Source organism: Oryctolagus cuniculus, chromosome 7 (genome assembly GCF_964237555.1).
Source record: "Oryctolagus cuniculus chromosome 7, mOryCun1.1, whole genome shotgun sequence".
Lineage (NCBI taxonomy): Eukaryota > Metazoa > Chordata > Mammalia > Lagomorpha > Leporidae > Oryctolagus > Oryctolagus cuniculus.
Window position 1 is genome coordinate 47429166 of NC_091438.1, and position 27759 is coordinate 47456924.

At 55.3% G+C, this 27759-nt stretch overlaps 2 protein-coding genes across 9 annotated transcripts; one reads left to right on the forward strand and one right to left on the reverse strand.

Moving 5' to 3' along the window:
- Positions 1 to 27759, forward strand: MCL1 (MCL1 apoptosis regulator, BCL2 family member). Of its 6 annotated transcripts, none has more exons than XM_070077740.1 (6): positions 1 to 694; positions 1031 to 1278; positions 1960 to 19443; positions 21694 to 25800; positions 26092 to 27006; positions 27559 to 27759. In XM_070077740.1, exons 1-3 carry the CDS (start codon positions 1 to 3, stop codon positions 2074 to 2076), a joined length of 1059 nt encoding a protein of 352 aa, XP_069933841.1. In that variant the 3' UTR covers positions 2077 to 19443; positions 21694 to 25800; positions 26092 to 27006; positions 27559 to 27759. The 6 variants fall into 6 exon arrangements, with proteins under 6 accessions (XP_069933841.1, XP_069933844.1, XP_069933842.1 ...); XM_070077743.1 differs by having other exon boundaries at positions 26092 to 26231; XM_070077741.1 differs by having other exon boundaries at positions 21694 to 21880.
- On the reverse strand, positions 6742 to 26563 carry ADAMTSL4 (ADAMTS like 4). Of its 3 annotated transcripts, none has more exons than XR_007923848.2 (19): positions 26516 to 26563; positions 24261 to 24351; positions 23953 to 24007; positions 23299 to 23639; positions 22489 to 23098; positions 22156 to 22258; positions 19870 to 20006; positions 19440 to 19644; positions 19033 to 19205; positions 18798 to 18909; positions 18527 to 18712; positions 18278 to 18407; positions 17848 to 18052; positions 17429 to 17605; positions 16956 to 17159; positions 16676 to 16855; positions 16264 to 16408; positions 13156 to 13294; positions 6742 to 7169 (listed from the first exon to the last, which is right to left on the reverse strand). XR_007923848.2 is itself a non-coding variant. In XM_008264479.4 (18 exons), exons 2-18 carry the CDS (start codon positions 24275 to 24277, stop codon positions 15990 to 15992), a joined length of 3117 nt encoding a protein of 1038 aa, XP_008262701.3. In that variant the 5' UTR covers positions 24278 to 24351; positions 26516 to 26563; the 3' UTR covers positions 15334 to 15989. The 3 variants fall into 3 exon arrangements, 1 of the variants encoding a protein (XP_008262701.3); XR_011390441.1 differs by having other exon boundaries at positions 6742 to 12435; XM_008264479.4 differs by lacking the exons at positions 6742 to 7169; positions 13156 to 13294 and adding an exon at positions 15334 to 16126.

A 27759-nucleotide genomic window follows, 5' to 3' on the forward strand; every position in this document is an offset into this window, starting at 1 on the left:
ATGGCGATGTTTAGCCTGAGAAGAAACGCGGTAATCGGACTCAACCTCTACTTGGGGGGGCCCGGGTTGGGAGCCGGTGGCGGCGGCGTCGCCCCTCCGGCAGAGCGGCTTTTGGCTGCGGAGAAGGAGGCCGCGGCCCGGCTAGAGGTAGGGGGAGGGGAGGCCGGCGCGGTGATTGGCGGAAGCCCGGGCGCTAGCCCCCCGGCCGCGCTGGCGCCGGACGCCCGGAGGGTCGCGCGGCCGGCGCCCATTGGCGCCGAGCTCCCCGACGTCAGCGCGACCCCCGCGAGGCTGCTGTACTTGGCGCCCACCCGCCGCGCGTCGCCGCTCGAGGAGATGGAAGCCCCGGCTGCGGACGCCATCATGTCGCCCGAAGAGGAGCTGGACGGCTACGAGCCGGAGCCCCTTGCGAAGCGGCCGGCCGTCCTGCCCCTGCTGGACTTGGTGGGGGAGGCCAGTAAGGTCCCTAGCACGGACGGGTCGCTGCCCTCGACGCCGCCGCCCGCAGAGGAGGAGGAGGACGAGTTGTACCGGCAGTCGCTGGAGATTATCGCCCGGTACCTTCGGGAGCAGGCGACCGGCGCCAAGGACGCGAAGCCGATGGGCCGGGCCGGCAGCGCGAGCCGGAAGGCGCTCGAGACCCTGCGGCGGGTCGGGGACGGTGTGCAGCGCAACCACGAGACGGCCTTCCAAGGTAAGGGGGTGGGAGGCCCCGAGGCCGCGCGCGCTCGCCCCCGCCGGCCCCGGCACTCGCCCAGCCCGGCTGGGTGGAAAGAGTTCGAGACCAGTCGGTGTTGCCACGAGCCCGCATATTCTGGCCGTGAGTCATTGTTTCCGCCCTTCTCGGTCCTCTTGGAAAGGGCAGCTCTGTTCAAAGAGCGGAAGGGGTGGGATGTCAGTTTCCAAGTGGGGTCGGCCTGAGGTCTGTGGAGCCAAAGAGCGATTTCCCCCGCCGTGGGTGGGCCAGCGAGTCGCGGCCGGGTGTAGACAAAGGAGGCAGTGAGGACCTGCGTGCTTTTATTCCTCTCAGGAATGCTTCGGAAACTGGACATCAAAAACGAAGACGATGTCAAATCTTTGTCTCGAGTGATGGTCCATGTTTTCAGTGATGGCGTAACAAACTGGGGCAGGATTGTGACTCTGATTTCTTTCGGTGCCTTTGTGGCCAAACACTTGAAGAGCATAAACCAAGAAAGCTGCATAGAACCTTTAGCGGAAAGTATCACAGATGTTCTCGTCAGGACGAAACGGGACTGGCTAGTCAAACAAAGAGGCTGGGTAAGTGTGCAGCTTGCAGAGGGCCCTGCGGTGGAAGTGGAGTGTAGAGAAGTGGGGTGGATCTGAAGGGTTGAGTGACGCACGCCTCTGGTTGCGTGGTGTTGACGGAGGTAGTGAGTACCTAGAAGTACGGCTGACCTGAGTGCTATCAGAAGTCCTGGTTCTGTGCAGGCTATTTTTGCCGTAATTCGGTAGGATACCCTCGTTACCCGCCAATCAACCCATGAGGAATTAGGAGTCAGTCACCTGGGGAGATCCCACGACGTTCTGCCCCTCCCACCCCACCCTACTTTAATAGTGTAGATACCGGGTGGAGCCTGCGTTTTGAACGGACCCAGATGGCTTTGCTGGAGGATGTGCTTAACCACATGGAGAAATACTGTTCTCTGCAGTTGATATTCTAGTGGTGGGTTCTGAGTGAGGGTTTTTCCTTCTAAATCCCCTTGTTCAGGTTGTCCTCATGGGAGCAGGATAACAGTATTGGCCAAGTGTAACTATTGCCTAGTGCCCACCTAGTGAAGAACTCTGGAGATAATGTCTGTTGCTTCCCCCAGGCCCATCTTCATTTTCAGGGGAACCTTAGATAGGTTAGATAGGCTAATTAATCTTTTCTCTGTATACAGTGTTTTTAAGACAGTGGAAACCCATACTTGAAAATATGCTTTCTTTTTTGTTTTCTAGGATGGGTTTGTGGAGTTCTTCCATGTAGAGGACCTAGAAAGCGGCATCAGAAATGTGCTGCTGGCTTTTGCGGGTGTTGCCGGAGTAGGAGCGGGGCTGGCTTATCTGATAAGATAGCCTTCTAAGTGCAATAGTTGACTCTTAACCAATTCCAGGCACCGAAACCACACACTTCTATGAAACTGAAGGTATTTATGAAGTTGGAATTCAAACTGCCCAAGCTGTAACCAAGAGGTTCATTCTAGTAACCTAGACAGAAAAGCAAGCTACAAGAGGACTGACTGTAGATAACAAGAATAAACGCATGGGAAAAGTAGTTCCCCTTGAAGAGTCACTGTCTACCGAAGCCAAATTCAGTTTCAGCAACAAGCAAACTTTGTGTGGGAGGCCATGGAGGAAAGCTTCTTGATTTAGTGAAGATGGTAGTGGAAGAACTTAATGTCCTTGTCTAGAACAGGAAATTTGTTAAATACGTTCAGTGAGTTCATTAATTTCCTGTAGTGTTGAAAGAAAAGCACTAACAATGCCAGTGACCTGTATACAAAATGAATTTAAGTTAGAAGTAATGGAAGTATGCCTAAGAGCCTCAGTACTGTACAACAGTGTGTGAAGGGGAGCATTTTTCTCTCTGGTTCCCCAGGTTACTCCTTGAAGAGCAGGCAGTCCCAGGTGTTAAGGACTCTTACACCTGTTCTACTTTGGCTTGCTTTGAATGATTCTTACTTTGTTAGCCTAGTAATGTCCAAGAATACTTGACTTGTGACCGCTCAATAATTAGTTACAAATATAGAATATCCTTGATTTTTGAGATAGAAACAACTTGTAAATGTCTGTAAAATTGTATATATTTTTACAGAAAATCTATTTCTTTGTAACATAAAGGGAGGGGGAGTATCGACTTTACATTTTTTTTCATATCTTTTTGAAATTTGCATCTTCTCTAGTTAAAAAATTTTCTTAACGGCTTTTCTATCCTAAACTTCGTCCCAGTCAATTTTAGAGTGTATCCAGAACCAACTGATGGAATTGTATGAAACCTGATTTAGTGGAACAAGTCTGATTCATAACTATGCAGCTTTTTAATTTTCCTATCTGATTTTTGGTTTATATTCCTTAGATAGATTTTTCTTTGAAAACCTGGGCTTGAGAGGTTGAGAAATGGAAATAAGTGCTTTCACTTTGTTATAGGTAGTTTTTCAATAATTGAGTCAAAAGTGGTGTTTTAAAGTTGTGGGGTGGGGTGGGGATGATGACTTAAAAATTATGGGCTCTGATTGGGCACTTCTCATTTGCATTCCTTCCATTTGACCTAATTTAACTGGTGAAATTTAAACTGAGTTCATGAGCTCATCTTTAAGGCTTTTTACTAAAAGGTTTTCAGCTGTTCCAAATGGGACTTGTTAGCAGTGTGTGTATAAAAAGATCACATCAGGTGGAGGAGAGACATTTGATCCCTTGTTTACTTAATAAATTGTAAAATGATGGCTTGGAAAAGCAGGCCAGAGTCTAACCATGGTGCTGTTATTAGGCTTGGTTGTTAAACAAGGGCTAAGCCTAGTGTGTCAATAAAACAAACACTTGTTTCATTTCTACTGATGGTTCCCAAACTTTGTTTCAGGTTTTTGCATTTGCATATTTTTGGATTTCAGACTCCATGTTCTTTCAAATTTACATTTTCCTGTCCATCCTTGAAAATGTGCTGCTTGTTCCCATTATGAACCCATACTGGATAATTAAGTGGACCCCTCCCCTACCCCCCAGCAATCCCAGGAGTCACCTGCATCTTTAATGAATTTTATCCTATTGGGAAGTGGTAATATTGTGGGTGCTGTACCAAGAGGCATGGGATGGGAGACCCTAGGACTGCTATCTTCAGTTGTTGCATTGTAATGCTGTCTTTTCAGGGGGGACTTCAAAAGTCCCCTTAGGAATTTTTGGAGTGGGGAACATCTTTTGTGGCTTTCTCTAGTTTTTTTTGCATTTGAATATGCTCACTTAAAGTTATAGAAAGAAGTGGGCTCTGTTAAACCTCAGAGCTACAAGTGAAGAAAGCTTCAGCCTCTGAGCCTGGACCTTTAGCCTGGACTCCAGATAGAAACGGGCGTGAATAAAATGACCAGGAATGTAATGGGGAAGAATCACCCTGCCTGCCTGGCTAGGAGCCATAAGGTTATCTTGCTAGAGCTATTTTTATCTATGTATTTGTCGTTCTTAATCATAAACCATTTATTTATATCATGTCTCTCTCTAAGGACCTAAAAGCACTTTATGTAGTTTTTAATTAATCTTAAGATCTGGTTAAGGTGACTTAAAGGCCTGTCTCTCCTCCATCTAGTTATGGAAACAAGGGCAGAAATGTAAATTGGTGTTCAGGAGCCCCACTTGCAGATTCACTAGCCAGGACTGCTGAAATGCAGACCAGGATCTTAGTTGATATTTTGGGCCTGGGGCAGTGAGTGTTTTAGGGAAGAAGGGTTGGTGTGTGGGGCGGGGAGGGGGCAGCACAGGGGTTTTTCAGTCTTGACTAGCTTCAGAGTTCAGGCAAATCCTCCAAAGTAGAAAGGGAGGGGCTGCTTGGAAAGATGGCTCTCAGCGAATTCTGTTTGTCTTAAGCTTCTCTCAGGGAAAAACATGCAGTCCTCTGGTCGTGTTTGCGTACCTTACTGGAGGAGTGAACTCCTTAGTTCTGGTTACACAGCTAGTGCTTTGGACGGCTGTGCCAGGCTGCGTTAGGACCAACTACAAATTAATGTGGGTTGTAAAATATGGTTTTCCTAATTTCCTGTTTTTCCTGAGAAATAAATCTTTATTCAAATGTAAGGTGTGGTGTGGGTCTTTTCTAATCAACACTGTCTTCTTCCTCTTAGGCCAACTTTTGTCAGCTGAGAAAATATGTACAGGTGGATTAACAAGCAAAACGCAGAAAGCTGTTTTATCTTAGAGCAACCGACAGTCCCTTATTTCACTCAGATCAGGGGTGTTGATTTTTCCTAACATCACTACTGTAGTTAAGAGTAGTTACTGTACACTGGAATATAAAAATCAGAATCCCTGTCCTGATTTTTCTTGGAGTCACCAAGTGTTGGAGGAATTTTGGGGTAGAAGCATTTACTTCAGCAGTTTTCTCTTGCCTCTTAACCTTTTGAGATTGAGCAAGGAAAACTACACCTAAGGATAATAAGATGAAGTTCTTGATACAAAACAGTCATAAGCAAGTCCATTTCAAAAACTCTGCCTTTTATTTTGCAGTGACCTTGAAAGGAAGCTGAATCACCATGGAAATGTGCAAATTGAAGTTTTGCATGCTGGTTTTAAGCCCTGAGCACCAAATACTAATCATGCAAACAGGATTCTGTGCCTCCCCCCATTCAGTCTTGTTTCACTTAATAGTGACTTTGATTCAGAAGCCCCTCTTTCTAGACCATCAGAAGCTATCAAGTTGTTTGTTTTGTTTTGTTTTGTTTTTGTTTTTAACCATTACAAAATGACTTGTTTTGTAAAAGTGCACTCCTGAGTAAGGGGGGGCCAGGGGAAGTAGCACACACAGACGCCAGAGCCCAAATGCTGGCCTGAGTCAAGTTCTGCTCCGCGCTGTTGCTCCACACTGATGTCTTGTGAGGTGGTTTCTGTGGTGATACTCAACATAACAAAACCTGGATCAAACAGTAACCAGGTAACCTGCATCACTGGAAGAGGCAGAGTAATCAACACTTTTATTATTATTTGACACAGCCAGATTCTTCAGTTCCTGTTTTGTGAGTTTAGAGTCAGGTCTTGCTTTGTATTGTTTCCTTTCAGAAAAAAAAAAAATATATTTTCTTTAGAACCATTGTGACAGGAGGAGTTTATAGAAATTAAAGTGAAATAAAACTGGTGTGTAGCATGTCTCCAGCCAGGTGTCCAAAGTACAGGCTATTAATTCCTGAAGTTCAAGATGGTCCATTGAGTCCGTTTTGCTTCCTTTGTTAACTGATTACAGAGCTTTTGTCTTTTGAAACCCCCCTCCCCCCATACTTCAGCTGCTTTTTAGTTTGAAGATATCTGTTCCTCTTCCTTAGTGTCAAAGTTACAGTGTTGTCTTTGTTATATGAAGGACTTGTGAGGGTTGGGAATCAACCTCCAGGCAGGTAATGACAAACACCTGAGAACTCAGTTCCCACACTACCTATGTCTAGTATGCAGTTCCTTTCTTTACTTTCATGGACTAGTTTGTGACTGCTAGGAAGCAGGGCCCCTTAGAAGTGCAGGTGGTTGTTGGTAGCAATACCGGTCAGTAGGAACTGCTTTGGATTTTGATCATTTCCTAGGCTAGCAGTACGTTAATACTATTCTCCTGTGATGTCAGGAACTAGAATTGTCCGCAGTACTTGTCACATTAGCAAACAGCTGATACTCTAGTGTCAATGTTGCTACAATAATGTTCAATAGGTAAGGTATATTAAATGCACTTGTGACTTAACATATTTCGAATTTGGGGCCAGCGCTGTGCCGTAGTGGGCTAAGCCCCTGCCTGTGGAGCTGGCATCCCATGTGGGCGCCAGTTCGTGCCCCCCCCCCCCCCCCCCCCGCTGCTGCTTTTCCAATGCAGTTCTCTGCTTTGGCCTGGGAAAGCAGTAGAAGATGGTCCAGGTGTTTGGGCCCTGCACCCCTGTGGGAGATCTAAAAGAAGCTCCTGGCTTCGGATCAGTCCAGCCCCAGCCGTTGGGGGCATTTAGGGAGTGAACTAGCAGATGGCAGACCTTTCTCTCAATTTTCTCTGCAACTGCCTCAAATAAATAAATCTTTATTTCCAATTTATGATGTGTTTATTGGGATTTAACTGCTCATATATTGAGGAGCATCTCTGAGTCCATGGCTTGTTTCTGTAATTATTTGAGAGACGGAGGTCTTCATCCACTGGTTCACTCCACGCAGGTGCCTCCAATAGCCAGAGTTGGGTCACGCTGAAGCCAGGAGCTCCATCCAGGTCTCCATAAGGGTGGCTGAGACCCAAGTTCTTAAAACAGTCTGTGGCTTCCCAGGTGCATTGACAGCTGGGTCAGAAACAGGAGCTGGGAATCAAAGTCCGCCCTCTGATACTGGATGCAGGCACCCCGAGAGGCAGCTTATCCCGCTGTGTGGCCTTCAGTGTTAAAGTTCATGAGTGTGTTGTATTGTGGTTAGTTAAGACAATGTCTGTTCTTAGATAACATATGCTGAAGAATTTATGCCTGCCAAATACAAAAAAAAGAAAAAGCAAATGTGGCCAAATAAAGTTCATGATTTTGTCAGAGTAAGGCATGGAGAAAGTCAACCTTAACACAATGCGCAGAGCCATGATAAAAGAGTAGAACAAAAAGCAGAGGGAAAACTGGAAGTAGGTGGTAGCTAAAGTTTCAGGAGAAGCATTGGAGGTTGAACCTTTATGAGTGGGACAAGTGCTTAGATCTCTGCCACGCACATGGGTGACTGGGATTCAAGTTCCGGGCTCTTCTCTAGTCTTGCCCAGCAAACCCTGTTAGGTAGGCATTTGGGGTTTAACCAGAGAGTAGACGATCTCTGTTCCCCTTCCCAGCCCCCCATGAAATGAATATAGAAAATCCTAAATGAGTAGGAAACAACCTCTGGGTGTGTGGATGGAATTTATAAATAATTGTTTTGTCTTTCCTCCTTGTGCCATTCTTGGTCCCAGAATGTGATGTGTCTTCTGTTTGAGGTTTGTATAAAAATACTAGAAAACATTGCCAGGATGAAAAGTTAGCTCTTTAAGTAGGATTCTGAATATGGGTGTTGTGTTTATTTTAGGAAGTGAAAAGGTCTCCATTGTTTCCTCTATTATGTTAAAAGTGGTGGCCCTAAACACAATCTCAGGATCATAGATAGCCATCTTTGGCTCTAGATTGGAGGAGTAGGCACTGGACTACATGCTTTGAATAAGTGCCCTATTTTAAAAATTCAAATGCCCACATCCCAGGAACAAAATTCAGGGCCTCCCATATGGGTGGATAGTAACCCAAGGTATTGGGATGTGGGACAAATATTAACTGCTAGGCCAAAGACCACTTCAAGTTGCCCCTATTGCTGTAAGAGCACCTAGGATAGCTGACTCTCAATCTGATGAACCGTCTCATCCTTCAACTTCTAGGCTCCTTATCCATGGAAATGAACCAAGTATTTTGACTGGACCTAAGAGCTGTACAGCCCCTGCTGAACGGAATTTCTTAACTGGACCCCAAAATGCTGAATGGTGGCTTCTACGCCCCTCCTCTTGTTCCCGTGGGAGACTCAATTACTGCTATTCCCATCTTGATTGAAAAAAATGCATTTGCTCTGGCCACCCAGACTTCCCCACAGGCTGCATTCTTGCCCATGAGCTCATTGTTTTGGCTTCTTTGCCTGTATAAATCCACAGGCAGTGCCAGAGGTCTTGGCCTAGGGCCCCCTAACTAGCTGGGGCTGCATTCCATTGAGAATTTCACCACCCCCACTTGGTGTTCTTCCTGCCCCGTGTGGTCACATGTATGTTTATTCAAGTTAGCCTGGGACAAGGTGTGCTGGGAAACAGCCAAGGAGACAAGGAAAGAATTTTTAACTGTTGTTTCACTGTGGCTTAGACAGGTTTTCCACTTTGAGAAATGCCTTCAGTTCTGTGCTCCAAACATTAGGGTTTTTGCCTAGTAGCAGCTAGTTTCGAAAATTTTGCCATACCTTGCAGTGTCCCCTACTCTGGTTATGACTCTCAGGTCCCACTTGCCTTGCATTCCTGAGTCTCCTGTGCCCAGATCTACCTTCGCTCGGCAGCTCACACCTCCATCTGTTAGCTGCCGGGAGCAACTCCCACCCTCCTGTCCTTGGTGGGAGGGAGGAGACAGCTGGGCTGCAGCTAGGGAGCAGCTGTTGGGTTTCACTGCTCCATTACTGAAATTTCCTGAGGGGAGGATATCTTGTTTATTTCCTTTTGACCCTGAGAACCTAGATCTAAGGAAAGGTGGGGCTCACCTCAGGTGCCGGCTGGGAAAGGGTGTTTGTGTCAAGTTTGGATTAACACCATCTGCTTAAGTGGTGTGCTCCTTTCCTCTTCCCCCTCCTCTTCAGCATTAAAAAAAAAAAAAAAAAACCAAAAAATAAAACTGCAAATGAGACTGTGGGTGGTGACTTTTTTTTTTTTCATTTCTCAGAAATCCCTCATGAGGCAAAGTAGAGAAACAGAAAGAAGGAAACAAGTTAAGTGTCGAAATGAGGTTGGGCTACAGCTCTGCAGAGGAGCTTGCTGATGGGGGGAGGGAAGTGCATGGTTACCTGCTTCCTTGCCCCTCCCCCCACTTCAAAGATTGGTGGTTGAGGTGGGGTCTCAAACTGGGTGGAGGGCTATCTTTCTACCTTGAAGGCTATATCAACACTACTGAATGGGGGGGGGGGGGAGTATAATGTAGAATAAGGAGTAAGAAGTTCCAGACAGATTTTTAGAAGTACATTCTCATTGATTTTAAGTGAATGTTAACGTAACACAACTGAGTGTGTCCCAGAAAAAAAACTGACAATTAATACTAGTTGCTTACAGTTCTATTTATAAGCCTATGTTTGCATAACAGTATACCTTAGAGACCATATATACTGTAATTGTATTTATCTCCTGGAGCCAAATATTGATTGAATTTGAAAGGATTAATTTCTTGAAGCTTCAGGTTGAAAATTAAAGTTTAGGGGCCAATGCTGTGGTGTAGCAGGTAAAACCACTGCCAGCAACACTGGCATCCCATATGGACACTAGTTAGAGTCCTTGCTATTCCACTACCAATCCATGTCCCTGCTAATGTGCCTGGGAAAACCGTGGAAGATGTCCAAATCCTTGGGCCTCTGAACCCGTGTAGGGGACCTGGAAGAAGAAGCCCCTGGCTTTGGCCTGGCCCAACCCTGGCCTTTGTGGGCATTTGGGAAGTGAACAAATGGATGGAAGATCTCTTTCTCCCTCTCTCTAACTCTGCCTTTCAAATGAATGAATGAATCATTTAAAAAAAATTTAGAAACCATCTTCCGAAAATGCTGAAAAGTCCTAAAAAAATAATTGAAAACAACAATTAAAATTTAAAAAGTTCTACCTGAATTTAAGTTTAAAAACTTAAAAAGACTGGATCTCAAGCCTTAAATTTCTTCTCTGTAAATTGGATTTAATATTTTCTAAAAATATACTGTCTTCATTATCCTACTGTTGTGAGGATTGAAAAAGAATACAGATAATTTCAAGAATCTCTTTTGGAGCCGGCGCCGTGGCTCAATAGGCTAATCCTCCACCTTGCGACGCCGGCACACCGGGTTCTAGTCCCGGTTGGGGCGCCGGATTCTGTCCTGGTTGCCCCTCTTCCAGGCCAGCTCTCTGCTATGGCCAGGGAGTGCAGTGGAGGATGGCCCAGGTGCTTGGGCCCTGCACCCCATGGGAGACCAGGAAAAGCACCTGGCTCCTGGCTCCTGCCATCGGATCAGCGCGGTGCGCCGGCTGCAGCGGCGGCCATTGGAGGGTGAACCAACGGCAAAGGAAGACCTTTCTCTCTCTGTCTCTCTCTCTCACTGTCCACTCTGCCTGTCAAAAAAAAAAAAAAAAAAAAAAAAAAAAAAGAATCTCTCTTGGGGCCGGTGCTGTGGCCCAGCAGGTTAAAGCCCTGGCCTGAAACGCCAGCATCCCATATGGGCGCCAGTTCTAGTCCCAGCTGCTCCTCTTCCGATCCAGCTCTCTGCTGTGGCAAAAGAATCTCTCTTAAGGGACAGCCGTTTTGACATAGTGGGTAAGATGCTCGCATTTCATACTGTGAGTGCCTGGTTCAAGTTCTAGCTCCTCTGCTTCCAATCCAGCTTCCCACTGTTGTGCACCCTTAGGAAGCAGCAGAAGATGGCTCAAGTACTTGGGTCCCAGTCACACGGGAGATCTGCAGTGAATTCCAGATTCAGCTTTGGCCTAACCAAGTTCTGGCCATTGCAGGCATTTGGGAAGTGAACCAGATGGGAGCTCTTCACCATCTACCCTAGAGGTCAAGGTTGCTCAGCTCTACTAGAGCTAAAAAGGAGTCGTCATTTCCTGATGAAAGAGGCAGTGGGGAGAGATGGAAGACAGGCAACAAAAAGTTCCAGGGGCAGCTTGAGAGAGACTGAGCAAGATCTTCCATGGCCACAATGGCCAGTGCTGGGCCAATCCAATGCCAGGAGCTTCTTCTGGGTCTCCCACAGGGGTGCAGGGAGCTGGATTACAAGTGGAGCAGCCAGGACTCAAACCGGTACCCATAATGACATGCTGGCACTGCAGGTGGCAATTTTACACAGCGCCTGCTGGCCACCTTATTAGAGAATCCTTGGGGAACAGCCGGCTCCTTTTTATGAGTCACCCCATCCTCTTTCCTGTTTATCTTCCTCTTTATTCACACTTCTGTGGTGCTCTTAAGCTCAGAAGAGGGCAACACACCCAGCCCCAGCCCCAGCCCAGACCTTGCCCTCCTACTAGGAAGGCATCGCAGGTGGCACCGCATGGTTCTCAGGCCTCTTGTTTTTAGTCATCTCTGCACCTCTGCTCTGACAGGCTGCCATGTCGTGTAGGGACTAGTCCTTTCTTCTTTTTTTTTTTTTTTTTGACAGGCAGAGTGGACAGTGAGAGAGAGAGAGAGACAGAGAGAAAGGTCTTCCTTTGCTGTTGGTTCACCCTCCAATGGCCGCCGCGGCCAGTGTGCTTCGGCCGGTGCACCGCATTGATCCGATGGCAGGAGCCAGGTGCTTCTCCTGGTCTCCCATGGGGTGCAGGGCCCAAGGACTTGGGCCATCATCCACTGCACTCCCGGGCCACAGCAGAGAGCTGGACTGGAAGAGGGGCAACCGGGACAGAATCCGGCGCCCCGACCGGGACTAGAACCCGGCGTGCTGGTGCCGCAAGGCGGAAGATTAGCCTAGTGAGCCGCGGCGCCGGCGGGGACTAGTCTTTTTTTCTTTAAATATTTATTTATTTATTTGAAAGAGTTAGAGAGAGAGGGGTCTTCCATGCGCTGGTTCATTGCCTAATTGGCTGCAACGGCTGGAGCTGCACCAATCAGGAGCCAGGAGCTCCTTTTTTTTTTTTTTTTTTTTTTTTTTGACAGGCAGAACTAGACAGAAAAGTCTTCCTTCCGTTGGTTCACCCCCAGATGGCCACTAAGGCTGGTGCGCTGCACCGATCCAAAGCCAGGAGCCAGGTGCTTTCTCCTGGTCTCCCCATGTGGGTGCAGAGCCCAAGACTTGGGCCATCCTCTACTGCCCTCCTTGGTCACAGCAGATAGCTGGACTGGAAGAAGAGCAACTGGGACAGAATCTGGCACTCCAACCGGGACTAGGGAAGATCAGCCAAGTGAGCTGCTGCGCCAGCAGGAGCCAGGAGCTTTTTCTGGGTCTCCTTCTTCTGGGTCATCTGCTTCCCCAGGCCATAGCAGAGAGCTGGATCAGAAGTGGAGCTGCTGGGACTCGAACCGGTGCCCATATGGGATGCTGGCAATGCAGGCAGCAGCTTTACCCACTACACCACAGCGTTGGCCCCCAGGACTAGTCTTGTACATTCTCTTGAATCCTTCCTGAATTCAGACCTTGGCTCCAAAACACCCTTTTCTAGAAATTTTCCCCATCTCCTAGGAGGTCAAAGAGCCCCAAATCAGACGAGGGTCTGTGCTGGCTACTCTGAGGTTAATCCAACCTGTTTCTCTCTTGTTGACAGATTTAGACTTAGGTACTTTCCTGAGACTTTTCTACTTCCTGTGAAAGGTGCCTCCACCTGATAGCATGCCACCTCTGCTCCAGCTTCCCCCAGCCAGCTGCCTCCCAGCACCAGAGATGAGAGATGGGGGGAAGCCCTGCCTGGCCACACACACCTCCCCAAACCATACTCTCTAGCAAGATTCTCCGTGGGAGTCAGGAGCCTCCTGGATTGTTTTCTGTGCAGGGGGAGTTAAGTTGAAGTCTTAAGACAGGAGAAGGGGACTGGGAGAAGTGAAAAGAGGATCTGGAAGGGAGTTTCTCCTTGCGTTTTGTTCTTGCTGTGTCCTGTCGCCCTCCTGTCTCCTAGATGTGCAGCCGGAGAAAGCTGAGACTCATGTACTGGGCCAGTATCTGAGTCCCTATTCTGTGTGTGTGTCTGTGTGTAAGGCAAATATGTTCTCTTTTTTCCTAAGATTGATTGATTGATTGATTGATTTGAAAGGCAGAGTTACTTACAGAGAGGCAGAGAGAGTTCTTCCATCTGATGGTTCATCTCCCAATGGCCACAATGATCAGGAGCTTCTGCCAGATCTCCCATCCGGGTGCAGGGGCCCAAGCATTTGGGCCATCTGCTTTCCCAGGCCACAGCAGAGAGCTGGATCGGAAGAAGAGCAGTGGGGACTTGAACCGGCGCCCACATGGGGTGCCAGCACTACAGGCAGTGACTTTACCCACTTCGCCACAGTGCCAGCTCCCCTACGCTGTTTCACTCCTGGTTACCAGAGAGCTTGAAAGTGGATCAGTGGAGGTGAAGGGAATGTTAAAACTCCCCCACCAGACACACCCCTGCAGCTGTGAGCACCTGCTGAAGGGAGGCCTAGGGGTTGGGGAAGTCTAGGAGCTAAATTTAGTCCAAAAGCTGCAGCTTACACGGTGGGTATTTACCCTGGGGAAGCTGCTGGGGGAGGGGAGAGGAAGCCTGAACCAGCTCAACTTGGTGAGCCCTCATGGTTCTCCCCCAGGGGCTCTGCGTCCAGAACCCCAACCCCCTCCCCCAGCAGGTCTCAGCAGTTTGCTAGTGTTTCCCAGGTCTCAGCAGTTTGCTAGTGTTTCCCACGCTTGATTTCTCTGGTTCTACCAGTGTGTTCCTATCACTACCCCCACCTCATCTCGGTTCTCAGGGGTCCAGTTCCTCTGAGCCCTTCCCTAAATTCTCCGCAGCACACCAAACCTGGGGCCTGGCCACCACAGCTCCTTGCCCCTGGGTCGCAGCTTCCTCCCTCCCAAGTCCCTCCAAGGGTTTCAGAGGTCAACAGCGGCCTGGCCACACTGCTCCCCTCTAAGGGGCCAGGCAGGGGGTTGCCTGAGGTCACCTTCCCCTTCCTGACAACGGCTGATTCAGGAATCCTGAATCCCACCTTTAAGGGGCGAGAGAGCGATGCTGAAACTCGGGGGACCCTAAGAGGGAAATGGCTGCATTCGCCACCTGTGATTGGTTCTCAGGCTCAGGCCAAACTCCAAACCTGCCCAGCGACCGGCCACAGCCCTGAGAGGCCTGCAGAGGGAGGAGCACTTCGGGGAAGTTCCGCCCAGCTCCGGCTTCCAGGAATCGCTGGGAGGGCCTCAGGCACGCACCACCACCCGCCTCTGCCGCAGGGCCGTCAGCCTTCATCCTACAGGGCTGGCCCAAGTCCCCTTCTGTCCCTCGCAGTTCTGACTCCCCCTGCCGGCGAGCCAGAGAAAGCAGCGTGTCGGCCATCTCCTCCCCCTGCTCTCCCCACTCCCTGTCCTGAGCCAGCCAGTTTCCTACTCTCCCTTCAAACCCTTTTGCATCCTTCCTCACCCACTCTGCTTCCCAAACACCCAAGCTCGCCCTGCTCAGCCACTTTGAGCTGGGGAAGGCCCCAGTCCCGAGGCCGCAGTAAGAGGTGCGGGAGGCGGCTGGTGTGGAGATGCAGGCTCTTCAGGCGGCTGGGGGCCTTCCCAGGCTCCAGGGAGCTCGGAGCGCGGGAGGCGCGAGTTGAGCGGCCCGCGCAGACGGAGGAGGGCCCCTGCCTGTCCCGGGAGGGGCACCGGCCCCCTGCCCGCACGCCCTCACACTGTAGGGGAAGGAGGAGCCCAGAGTGAGACATCTCTCAAGAATGGCTCTGGCAGAACATCCAGTACCGCCTCGGCCCCGCCTTCACCGCCCCAAGGCTCCTCCAGCCATTTCCGCCGAGGGAGGGGTGGGCAGAGTCACTTCTCTATCCCCCACCCCACCAAAAGCAATAAATAGGGAAATGGGTAATAGCAAAGAGGATGGGGGAGGTGGGGAAAGCAGGGCCAAAGCAAGGGAACAGGAAAACGACCCGTGACAAGACAGCTGCCATTTGCTCAGCCCTAAACTGAAACGGGTATTCTTGGACTCCAAGAGACTTTACAAAAAAACCCAGCCTACCAGGAAACCGCCACAGCCCCAGCCTTTGCCCTGGCTCGCCACGCAGGCGCGCAACCCCACATCCAGACTGGGAGTGCTGGCGATCTCTAGTGGTCACCGTGCAACCTGCAGGCCCGGGCTGGCTCACAAGGGGGACCTCTCTTGTCTCAGGTGATCCAGACCCACCCCCCTAAGCCCTTCTGGGCCTACTCCCCTGTCGCCTACATTCTGCCCTCACACTGCTTAGGTGGCTCGTCTGGCTGGCAATGAACAGCACATTTCTCGTTTGACATAACCATCTTTAATAAAAATAAATTAGTTCTGGGGTGGGAACCACTTGAAGTGGGATTGGGGCCAGGGGCTCGGGTGTCTCATGCTAACATTTCTCTTTCCCATCCTCTGCCAACCTGCTGCTGCTCCAAGCACACAGGCAGTCCCTCCTCATGGGGTAAGGCAAGAATGGCAGTGGCTGCCCCCCCATCCCTAACTAGGGAGGCAGGATGGAGAGATAGAGAGGAGGGTCAGAGACAGGAGGGTGTTTGGGAAGATGTGAGGCCTGAACCGAGTAGTGAGGTTGAGGACACCAGGCTGGAACTGACGGGGAGACCACCCAGATTAGGAAGGAGCTGCAAACTTGCTTCCCTCGCAGCCGAGGCACGTCTTGGGGGCAGCCCCTTCTCAATCTGCACCGCTGCGTTTTGAGAAGTGATACACAAGTATGAACGAACACACATCCACACAGGCCCACATACACATGCTGGGGCACAGGTGCACACCCACTGTCACAGCACCACACACACCCAACCCCAGTCTTCGAGTCCCTGTCAGTCCCCCTCGAGGACATCCCTGGTGAGACCTGGACAGGCTGCAAAGCCAGGGCATACAGAGTGGATGGCACGAGAAAACCACGAGGACAGGGCCTCCCAGACCCATTTCAGGCGGGCTCCAGCGGGGGCCGCTCCAGGACATGGGCGCAAGACCGGCAACAGGTGGCTGTGTAGTAGGGGTAGACGCAGAGCCTGGCCTGCACCACCAGGGGGCAGTGTGGAGAGCTGTCCTTGCACTGATCATCTGGGGACAGAGGGGGGCCCAGCGGCACAAGACAGTCACTGAGACCTGGTTGTCTGGAGTTATGTCACCCCCTCCCACTGGTCCCTTCTCTCTGCCCATTCAGTTACTGGAGGACTGGGGAGAGGGGACTCTGTTACCAGGACGCTGGCTGCAGGGTTGGCTGTTACAGGGTCGTTTCCTGGAGGGTCGCAGGTGAGGAGGACATCGGGTGCTGAGGGTCTGATTGGCACTCAGGCACTGGACCTCTCTTGTCTGCACGCCTCCCTGGCAGGAGCGAGAACACTGTGGGAGACCCCGGCTATTGAATCAGACCTTGGCCACGCCCCGGGCTCCTCCTGCACCCCTCCCTCTCTGGAATATTATCTTGGGACATGACGATAGCCCAAATGGAAGGGACCGCCTGTCCTCCATGCTTGTAGGAAGTGGAGCAGTGCCCAAGCTCAGCTGGGCTCTCCTGGGGCTCAGGGAAACATGCATGGGGTGCAGAGAGGAGCCCCCCCTTCCCCGGGGGCCCAAGCAGAGCAGAGCACACCCACGCCAGACACTCACCGGACCCCATGGTGTAGAGAACCACCGGTCCTGGCAGGCCTGTCCCTGACACGGCTGCAGGGTAGGGGGCCTGGGCAGGTGGGAGCAGTGGCTAGGAGAAGTCACATTGAAGTCAGTCCCCAGCTTGGACACACAGATGACATCTCTGCGTTGTGTGCCGGAGCCACAATCTGACGAGCACTGACGGAGGGGATGGGAGAACAGGGGTCACTCCTGAATGCCCATGTGGAATCCCACTGGGACCGGCCTCCCTCCTGCCCCTCCCAGGCCGCCAGCTCACCTCAGCCCAGGGCCCTGTGTACCAGCGCCACGTCCTCTCACAGGGCCCCAAGCTGCAGGCACGCATGTCGGGGGGGCGGCTGCCTGGACAGCTCTGCTCACTGGTTTGGGCTCCTGCTTCCTCCTGGTCCACCCTGAGGGTGTCCCCACTCCCCAGGCAGACCACAGAACGCCGCTGGATTCCCGTCCCACATTCGGCTGAGCACTGTTGGGAAGCAGAGTGGCCCGTGTGCAGGGAAGGGGGCGGGACAGGGGGCCCAAGGATGGAAGCATCCTGGGTCCTGACCTGGGGCTCAGTGTGCCCCAGGGGTCCCGGTCAGCTAAGCAGAGTCTTAGGCAGGGAGCTAAGACCCAACTGTAGGTCTGCCTCCCTCACCTGAGTCCCCGTGGGAAGCACACAGCGGGGTGCTCACTGAGCTACGAGGGGAAGGCTCTGAGGGCGGGAGACTTGGTGGAGGGGCTGCAGGTGCCCACCTTGGAGCTCCAGTCGCTGTGGAACCAGGCTGTGGTACAGGGCCCCATATCGCAGGCCTCTCTGCTGGGGGGCTTTGGGGGGCCCGACGCGCACTCTCGCTCACTCACGTCCTCACCGTTGCTTCCAACACAGCGGACCTGCCGGCTCCTCTGGCCTCGCCCACACCGCACTGAGCACTGTGGAGGGCCGGAGGGGACGGATGGGATCCACGCCGCCCTCCAGCCCCTGGGCTTCTGAACCTGACCCTGCCTTGTCTTTAGGGGGCTGAGGCCGGCGCCCCCGCCCCCAGGCCCCGCTTGGGAGCTCTTGTTGGTGAAAAGTTTCTGCTGATGAAGAAGTTGGACAAAAACCACTGCTCTCGCCCATCGGTGCCTACTCCTCACCCTCCGCCAGCCGAGCCACCCCGGGGGCCACTCACCTGGCTCCAGGGGGAGCTAACCTCCCAGCGGCCGCAGAGGCGCAGCTGACAAGGCTGGGTGGTGTTGGGCCGGGGGAGGTGCCCGCAGCGCTCCGGGGGCACTGAGGAGCCGCCGCCTCCAAACTCCTGCCGGCAGTGCAGCTGGCGGTGCTGGGTGCCGGGGCCACAGGAGCGGCTGCATGACATCCACTCGCCGGCCTCCCAGCTGCAGGCAGGGGAAACGGTGTTGGGCAGGGCCCCTTGGGCCGCTGGGGCAGGCACACTTGGCTGGGCTCCTGGTGGGAGTGCACGGGCTGCCTGAGGGTTCTGGCTGGCTATGGATGTCACCTTCTCTAGCCTAATACTGTCTCTGAAGCCAGGAGCTGTGGCCGTGGGTGCAGGGTGTGTGGCCCCCGGGGCAATCCTAACCCTCCCCGTGGGCAATACTCACTACGGGGGACATGGGGGGCCGTGGCAGGGCTCGACGGAGGCTGGGGGCCTGGCACCCACGGCACAGCTGTGTTCCTCCAGTCCCTCTCCCGACTCACGAGAAACGCAGAGGAAAATGGGACGCCAGACACCTGGGGGGACGGCGAGGGGCGGGGGCACAGGCAGTCTCAGGGAAGGCACAGCCCCGCCATCCAGGGCAAGGCGGTGGGGGCTTGGGCAGGGGTGCCGGGAGGAGGGCGTGGAGCCTCACCTTTCCCACAGGACACCGAGCACTCAGAGTACCCCACTCGTTTCCAGTACCCGGCTGGAGACCCCGCGGGTGTCCTGGGCAGCGGTGGGCTGGGCACCTGGGGAATGCGCACCTGACGCTGCAGGATGCCTGGGGTCCGGGCTGAGCGAGGGGCGGAAGCGGCCAAGGGCGCCCCTCTCAGCATCCCTGGGCAGGGGAGGCGCGGGCCAGGTCAGATGCACCCCCTCAACCTCACATCCCCCCCTCCCGTGCCTGGGGACCAGAGTCTCACCAGGCTGGAGCTGGTGGCTGGGGGGCTCTGGGGTGGGGCTCTCGAGTGTGGGAAGAGGTGACGAGATGACATACTGGTAAGAAACACCTGGGTTTTCCTCCTGAAAAATCATCTGGGGAGGAGAGAAGGCAGCGGAGGTCTGTGGCAGCGGGAAGGGATGACACCGCCTTGCTCCCAGCGTCTCGAGCCCACAGTCCCCACCCTGGCCGCCGGCTTCCCCAGGCCCCCGACTCACGTAGACATCCACGGGCTCAGTGGTGGGGCCCGCAGCCGACAGGCTCTCCCCCTTGGCCTCCTCCCGGGGAGGCCGGCTGTAGTGGAAGACAGTCCCTCCGGCTGGGTAGGCCCCAGGGGGGTCCACAGCCCAGTTTCCGTTGATGATGGACCGGCCCCCGGGGCCCCGAAGTGCTAGAGGGAAGCCATCAGGAGACCCGGGTTAATCCTGCCACCCACATCTCTCACCACCTCCCAAACCTGCAGGAGTGGCCCACCCAGAAGCCACGCCTCCACCACGGGCAGAGAAGGCCGCGGACTTCTGCCTGGTTGGCCTGCGGGCTGTGCTGGACCAGGAGGCCAAGGCCAGAGCAGAGACCAGGCACAGAAGGGGGACGCAGGCCCCCCGGGGCAAGCCAGGATGCTCACCAAGGTAGTTGGAACTGGGCCGGAGCTGGGCAATGTGGAGCCGGGAGGCCCCCGCGGGAATCCACAGGATCTTCTGATAGCCCAGAGGGCCCCCTCGCTCAGTGAGGTTCCCCGAAACAAAGCGGCAGGTAGAGTCGTCACCCCCACAGACGCCACAGCCATCTGGACGCCTGCCAGAGCCAAGGATCCCATCACAGCCGGGGCTCTGGGGAGAGTGAGGTGAGGCAGGGGCCACACGAAAGCCAGAAACCACCTCACACCCCGCCCTGGTCCACGTGGGACCCTCAGCTGGCCGCTGCCGGGCTCACTCTCGGAGCTACAGGCAGAGCGCATTTCCTGCCGGCCGCGCTCAGGGGAGGGGTCTGCGCCTCTTGGCGCCCCCACCCCCACCCCGGGCCAGCGTGGCAGGGGCTTCGTTGTCACAGCTTACCAGACAGCGCCCGGCCACGCAGATGTCCGGGGCTCCGGGCTGACAGAGGGTCCCGTCCTGTACCTTCTCCGTGTGGCGGACGTAGAAGCGGAAGCCGCGGGGCCGGCAGTTCAGTTCACAGCGCTGGGAGCCCTGGACTAGAGATGAGGCGGGAGGGTGGTGGGTGGTGGGTGGTGGGCGGTGGGTGGGCGGGAGGGGAAGCGGATGGAAAGGGCCCAGGGCCCCCGCAGAAGCTTTGCTCAGGAGGCCCCTGAAAACGTTTGTGGCAAAGTGGAGTTGAAAGGTGTTTACTGGGGTGCAGAAAATGTTGAAATCCATGCATAGGAAGGATCTTCAAAAAGCTCCTGGGAGGGAGCGCTGTGGCACAGCGGGTTAAGCCACCACCTGCCATGTGGCCATCCCGTATAGTTTGGTGGCTATACATTAAAACAAAAAAAAATTATTGTATTTAGTTGAAGGAGAGAGTTAGAGACGTAGGGACAGAGAAAGAGGTTTTCCATCTGCTGGTTCACTCCTCAAAAGGCCGCCAGGGCCAGGGCTGGGCCAGGCAGGCTGAAGCCAGGAGTCAGGAGCTTCACCTGGATCTCCCATGTGGGTGCAGGGGCCCAAGCACTTGGGCCATCTTCCACTGCTTTCCCAGGTGCATTAGCAGGGAACTGGATGAGAACTGGAGCAGCCAGGCGTGGAACTGGCACCCATATGGGATGCTGGTGCTGCAGGCCAGGGCATTAACCGGCTGTGCCACAGTGCTGGCCCTGGTTACTACACTCTTACATCACAAGAACCTATGCCCATTGGGGCCAGTGTTACAGTGTAGTGGATAAAGCTGCCGCCTGCAGCGCCAGCATCTCCTACAGTCACCGGTTCAAGTCCTGGCTGCTCTACTTCCAATCCAGCTCTCTGCTAATGTGCCTGGGAAAACAGCAGAAGACAGCCTAAGTCCTTGGGCCCCTGCACCCACACGGGAGACCTGGAAGAAGCTCCTGGCTATGGATCGGTCCAGCTCCAGCAATTGCAGCCATTTGGGGAGAGAACCAGTGGACAGAAAATATCTCTCTGCCTCTGCCTCTGTATAACTCTATCTTTCAAATAAATGTATCTTTAAAAAAAGAGAGAGAGAGAGAGAGTCCTTGGGCCCCTGCACCCATGTGGGAGACCAGGAGGAAGCTCCTGGCTTCAGATCGGCACAGCTCCAACCATTGCAGCCATTTGGGGAGTGAATCAACAGTCGGAAGACCTTTCTCTCTCTCTCACTATCTGTAACTCTATCAATAAATAAATAAAATATTTTTTAAAAAGAGATATGTTTATTTTTAAAAAAGAGTATCTGTCTCCCTCTGCAAACACCATACCCTGTGCCTCTCTAGTAGATAAGGAAGAGACACGCTACAAAGAGAGCAGGAGGGGCCGGCGCTGCAGCACAGTGGGTATCGCGGGCATCCCGTACGGGCGCCGGCTCCAGTTCCAGCGTCTCCACTTCTGATCCTCTCCCTGAAAGCAGCAGAGGATGATCCAAGTGCCTGGGCCCCTGCACTGCATGGGAGACCAGGAGGAGGCTCCTGGCTCCTGGCTTTGGATCAGCGCAGCTCCAGCAATTGTGGACATTTAGGGAGAGAACCAGCGGATGGAAGATTTCTCTTTTTCTGTCTGTCTGTAACTCTTTCAAATAAATAAATAAATCTTAAAAAAAAAAAAAAGAAAAAAGCTCATAGGAAATATGTGTTAGAAAAAAAAACTATGCATGAATTTCAAAATCATTTTGTACCAAAATAAACATCTTTTAATGACATTTTCGCACTAACTCTGAAATCTCCCTCATGCCAGCTCTGGGACACCCTGAGGCTGCTGGGTCACTGGACATAAGCTGCTCAGGTCACTTGGGGTCACTGAGGCCACCAAGGAGAGAGCTTCCACACCTGTGATTGTGTGCACTGAACTCAGGAGGTCTCATCTGGGTGTCAAGGTGACACAGGCCTAAACCAAGTGGACGGTACCCTGGGAGCAGGACACGGTAAGCACAGCCCAGCCTGCTGCCGGGTGGCAGGATCTCTTGGGTCATAGCCACCCCGTTCCTGGGATGTAAAGGGCACCTCTGGACAGCTCTCCCTCCCTCCCCGAGCCCCCTGCAGACCAGTCAGCACCATCTGGCAGCTCAAGGCCTGGGCCAAGTCCCCTCTGTCCTGGGTGACGCAGAGAAGGAGAAGGGCGGGAAATCTTCCAGGGTGGGAGTGACTGGTGTTTGCTGACCCCATGACCCCTGCCCAGGGGAGGGGCCGGAGCACTCACCTTGGGTGAAGGGCTCCCACTGGTAGAGCTGGCCCATGAACTCCTGGGAGTCGAAGGCAGCACACTGCAGTGCCCTGGGGTCTGGCTGCTCGGGCGGGCAGGGCTGCGGGGAGGGACAAAGGAGTCAGGGTCAGGGAGGCAAATGGGGCTCAGGGCCAAGGCTGGGCCTGGGGGGAGGGGTCCACAGAAGACTTCCAAGGCCCCTTCCCCAAGGAGGTCAGAGGCCGGGGCCTTTCTCCGCCCTGCTGGGTCAGACAAGCTGAGTGCCCCGCCCCAGATCAAGGGGACAGAGTGGAAGCTGAGTTGGGCAGTGAGGTCCAGTGAGGAACTCACCACTTGGCTGCAGGCTCTCAGCTGCTCGGTCTCCCCAGAACATCGCGGGACAGGGCTGCTGGGGGCAAAGAGGCTCCAGAGAGAACTGGAGGGGGGTCCGTCGCTCAGCAGAGGCAGCCAGCCATTCGGCTCCGCGGGGGACCCCCGGAGGCTCCCCCCAGGCCTCCAGGGCCCCCAGCTCTGCTGGCCCCAGCCCCGAGGGACCGAGGGGAAAGGGTCAGGGGGTCTCCCTGGCTCCCGGGGGCGGGCCCAGCCCTGGGAGCTCGGTATTCTTGGCTGAGGGGACAGGTGGAAGGGGCGACTCTCCCCGGAGAGGGTGGGCGAGAGGGGCTCAGTGCGGGGGGCCTGGGCTCCACGGGACGGCTGCGAGGAGGCAGCCCTGGCTCGGGGCAGGGCAGCCTCGGTCTGAACAGTCCCTGACCCTGTGGGGTGTGCCGGGAGGGATGAGGTGTGGGCAGGCAGTTCTGTGGGGGGCAGTGCAGAGGGCAGCTCGGCCCCGGGAGTCAGGGGCGGCCGCCGGGGGTGCCTGCGGTGGCGATGCAGCGGCAAGGCAAAGGGCACTCTCCCATAGCCGAACATCCCAGGCTTGATGGGCTCTCGGACCCGGGACCTGAGAAGGTGTGGCAGACATGAGTCACACACATGAGTCAGACACGCGGGGCACGCTCCAGCTGTCCCGGAGCCTGTCTCCCCATTCCACTTCCTGGCACCCGAGAGAAGCCTCTGGAAGCCGCGTGTCCTTTGCTCCCCTTCCCTCCACATCAAGCCCAGCCCCTCACCCAAGGCCCGCCCCTTCCCGCAGAGCCTCACCTGCGGGCTCCTGCCACCTCCTGTGTGTCCTCCCTGCCCGGCAGGGAAGCAGGACCTCGAAGCGGGCCCCCCCTTCCCCGTGGCTGTGGCCTGTACAGGGGGTGGGTTTCTCCCAAGGTGTGGGGTCTGGAGCCCTGACCGCGGGGGAGTTGGGCTTCTGGATGCCTTGGGGGCCGGGGAGGGGGAGGCAGGTCCTGGCGGGGCTGGCATATCCGGCTCCGGCGCTGTACCCCCACCCCACAGGGCTGGGAGCAAGAGGACCACTGGTCCCAAGGCCCCCAGACCCCCTCAGGGCCCTGGCCCTCCTCTGGCGGCATCTGTAGAGAGTGTCCAGACAGCACCTACAAAGAGAAAAAGGCCAGAGAGGATTCCAGTGACTGAGTGCCTACCCAGTCCAGGGCTTGAGGCTCAAGGAGTCTGAATGGCTCAAGGTGCCACTCGGTGACAGCAGTAGGACTAGAACTCCTTGATGGTGTTTGACAGGGAGCCAGGGGGTCGGTGGGGGGTGGGGGATGCTAGGTGGGCCGAGTAGGAGTGAGAAGGACGTGGCTCTGAGGCTGGGGGACATGGAGATGGCCTGGCGAGGTCGGGCATGCGACCAGGGACAGGAGGCTGCCAGGCAGGCAAGCAGGGCCGCTCTTATCCAGGGCTCACCTGATCCAGGCAGAGCTGAGGAAGGGACAGAAGCAGCATCAGACACAGCCGGGGCCTGCAAACCACAACCAAAGGCAGGAGGGGCCGTCAGAACCGTCAGAACCGAGTCAGGGCAGGCGTTGCGACACTGCCCCTCCCCGCCCCCCAACACCCACAGGCTCCCATATCCTGACCACCGAGGTCTTGGAAAGCAGAAGTCACCACTTCCCCCAGCCCTCCCAGGGGTCCTTTTCCCGCGCCCTAGGGCCGAGGCCACCCCTCCCTCCCCCCGGGGTCCCCCCATCCCATCCAGGTGGCCCCCCTCTTACCAGCCTGCCCACTTCATCTCTCACCCCTGGCAAGGGAGGAGGGGCCTGGAGGTGCACACTACTCAGGCATCAGGGCGTGGAGGGGTACGCTCTGCGGGAACACAAGCCTGGCGTTTACCTCCCAGCCCCCAGGAAACAGGGAGGCCGGGAGGGAGGGCGCCCCCACCTTCCTTCGGGATGTTTAGGGGCTGCTGCCCTGGCCGCGGGCTAGGGCTGGAGGGTGGGGGTCTGACCTCAGCCTCCCGACTCAAGCTAGGCTCAGGCCCCTCCCCCTTGGCCCTTGCAGGAACTTCTCAGCCCCTCCCTAAGTCCCCTCTAGGGGCAGTTCCTAAGCCAACATCCTCAGATGGGTCCCTCTGGCCCCACTCCTCCCTCCTGGAAAGCTGAGGGAGGCTCAGGTGAGCACGGGCCGGACGCCGCACCTCACCCTGACAAGTCCCATGAGCTTTCCGAGAACGAGCCCCTTCCCAAGCCATCTCTGCATCCTTCCTGCCTCCCAGCCTTGTCTTCCCTTCTTAGCTAAGCTCCTTAGGAACAGTCAGGCACAGCTCGGCCTGCCTCAGACACTTTTTGGCCAAGGGATAAACTGAGTGGGTTGGTGGTTTAATCTCTATAAAGAAGAAGCAGGTGACTCAACCTCCCCTCTAGGCACCAGCACCCCTCCGGCTTGAGGCTTGCTTTGTGCACAGCCGGGAAGGCTGCAGGGACCTAAGCAAGGACAGGTGCAGAACTGCCCCTGCTCCCGCAGAGCCGGGAAGTCCATCCTGCAGTCTAGCCTGCTCTCAGCCTGACTCTCCCTGCCCCTGCAGGCCCCCCCAACACCTTCTGACTTTGAGCCCTTCCTGCCCCCACTCCTAATCCTGCTCTTAGTTCTGCTTTCCAGGAAAAAAAAAAAAAAACCCAACCCTGTTTCTGTTGGATCTGAAAGGCACCCGGGAGAGGGTTCCAAGGAGCCATTGCGAGGTGGGCCGGCTCAGGGGCAGCAGAAGCACCATGGGGAGAGCAGGAATGTGCCGGGGGTGGCAGCCCGCGGCCCTGTTCCCCTCCCTGAAACCCGGAGTGGGCAGGGTCCCCCTGCTGCTCGGGGCTGGGGAGGGGCTGCTGATGGCCCTGGCTGAACTGACCACTGAGGTCAGCCACCCCGCCCTGCTGGGCGCCGGGAGGCGGGGGCCCATGTTCTACGCAGACCTTCAGCCCCAGGCCTGTGGATGAGGCTGAGGGGAGGAGAGGTGGGTGGGGGTCACGCAGGGGCCCCCTCCACGCCCGCTCTGCCTCTGCTTCTCTCTGCCGGTCTCCCCAGTACATATAATCCTGTCCCGAGCGGGGCTTGGCTTCGGCAGTTCCCTGGAGAAGTGAGGGGTGGGGGTGACGTGAGCTCCCGGGGCGCGGGCCAGGCCTGGCTCCCTCTCTGGAAAAGTCCCACCCTGCCCTCCCCTGCACAGCTGGGCAGGGGGCCGATACCCCCTCCTCTGCGAAACAGACACACATTTGTGCTTTTTCACCCTTTGCACGCCCCTCTTCTGGTGTCTCGCTGCCCTGGGTAAGGAAAGAAAGCAGAAGGGGTCACTCCAGTGCCAGGCTGGATCCTGATCTGGAAAAACCTGGGCACCTCCTGGTCACACCTCCTCACGCTGGCCAGTGAAGATCAAAGAACAGACCTGCAGGGCCGGCCCCCTCACGAGGCAGGAGTCACTGAGAGGGGAGGGGCTGGCGGTGGACAGCCCCTGTCCTGGGTCAGAATCTCTTGCTCCCACCCGGCCCTCAACCCTGGGTCCTGGGGGAACCATCGCAACAGGTGTCTCTCTTTTCCGTCAACCTCTTTCGCCATCAGGCTGAGCGGCATCAAGGCGCCCATCTGCATCCCTCCCAGCGACCTTATTCCCAACTGCGGGAGTGAGGGGGTGTCAGGAAGGACACGTCCTCCGAGAGCAGCAAGGGCAGGAGGCGAGCGCGCCTGCAGGGAGGTCTTGGGTATGTTTTCCAACTTCACTATGTGACTTAGTAGGAATCTTGGCTCATTCCCCGCGCGGGTGATGGAGCCAGAGTTACACGGGATCAGACCCCCTCCCCAGGAATTCGACCCCAGGGGTTAGAAGATCTTCCGAGACCATCAGCGCCGGGGCCGGGGTCCCGGCGGGGGCGCGACCGCGCGGAGCTGGGGCCAGGGCGGTGCGGGCTGGTGCGCGGGCCGGGTGGTCTAACGGGACCCAGTGGGCAGGGGGCGGCCGGGGCCGGGGCTTGGGGAGGGTCTCTACCTGCTCGGCGCGCCCCCGGCGGCACGGTGGCCCTTCTGCGCCCCGGCGCTCCCTCGGGGCAGCCTTGCTCTGCGGCGGCCACTCCAGCCCCTGAGCCCGGCTCCGGACGCTGCCGCCTCCGGCCGCGGCTCCGCCCCGCGCCCCGCCCCGCCGGCGCCCCGCCCCCCCGGCCGCCGAGCGCCCCTGCCCGCGGTCCCGGGGTGGGGACGGTCGACCCCACAGCCTCCGCGCGCCAGTGCCACCCACCCGGGGCTGCGTCTTGAGGCAGAAGTCGCTCCCGGGGCTCAGGACCCCAGCACCCGCTGTGCCAGCGCTGCGCCCGTCCGAGCGGGGTGACCTCGAGGGGCGGCCGGGATCCAGGTGGCGCCTGGTCCTGAGTGACCTGGGCGAGGCGCGGGCCCGGAGGGAGGCCGCACGCAGGGTGCATGCAAATGGTCCTGTGCGTCTCCCGGCCCCCGTCGGCCAGGGCGCGCTCCTGCACACAGACCAAGGTCAGTCGCGGCCGCCTCTCTGGGCCCTGGCGGCGAACCAGGTGGTTCTGGGAGCCTGGGTTTCCTCCACCATAAAGTTTTACATGCAGGGCGTAGCGGAAGGAGCGCGCGCCGGTGTATGCGTCGGGCCGGCCTGCCGCCGAATGGCAGCTCCGGCGCTGTCCGGTTCGCTCTCTGTGCTGCAGAGGCCAACCGGACGTCGGGGTCGGTGACGGACCTGGAGTCGGCTGTCCGTCCAGTTGCATCTAGAAGAACGCACCCCGACCTCGGCAGCCTTGGGGACGCTGGGGAGGAATGCGTCTTTGGAGCAGGGAAGAGAAAGGGTTTCGCGTCTTAACACTGCGTGTGCTGTTTAGATTTTTAAGCTTGAAGCGTTATCCGTGTATTATGTTAAAAAGGAAATTATGTAAAATGACTGACAGAGTAGATGATGATACATGGTCACTAGTATTTAATTTTTTAAAACGTTTTTATTTGCTACTCATGAATTGCATTTTGGTGAGTCTATTCAATGTTTTAAATTTATTTATTGGGACCTGTGTTGCGGTGTAGCTGGCGAAGCCGCCACCTCCTGAGACACTGGCATCCCATTTGTGGAAGATGGCCTGAGTGTTTGGACCCCCGCTGCCCACATGGGAGACCCAGCCTGGTTCAGCCTTGGCCTGTGTGGCCATCTGGATGGAAGATCTCTGTCTCTCTTCCACTCTCTGTAACTGACTTTCAAATAAATAAATAAATAAATATGTTTTCCAA

Coding starts and splice junctions, on each gene's coding strand:
- MCL1 (XM_002715585.5), top strand. CDS start 1: ATGGCGATGTTTAGCCTGAGAAGAAACGCGGTAATCGGACTCAACCTC. Junction 695..1,030: donor CCACGAGACGGCCTTCCAAG/GTAAGGGGGTGG, acceptor TATTCCTCTCAG/GAATGCTTCGGAAACTGGAC. Junction 1,279..1,959: donor TAGTCAAACAAAGAGGCTGG/GTAAGTGTGCAG, acceptor TTTGTTTTCTAG/GATGGGTTTGTGGAGTTCTT.
- ADAMTSL4 (XM_008264479.4), bottom strand. Junction 16,856..16,955: donor ACACAGGGCCCTGGGCTGAG/GTGAGCTGGCGG, acceptor CCCCTCCGTCAG/TGCTCGTCAGATTGTGGCTC. Junction 16,409..16,675: donor TCTCTACACCATGGGGTCCG/GTGAGTGTCTGG, acceptor GGTCTCCCACAG/TGTTCTCGCTCCTGCCAGGG.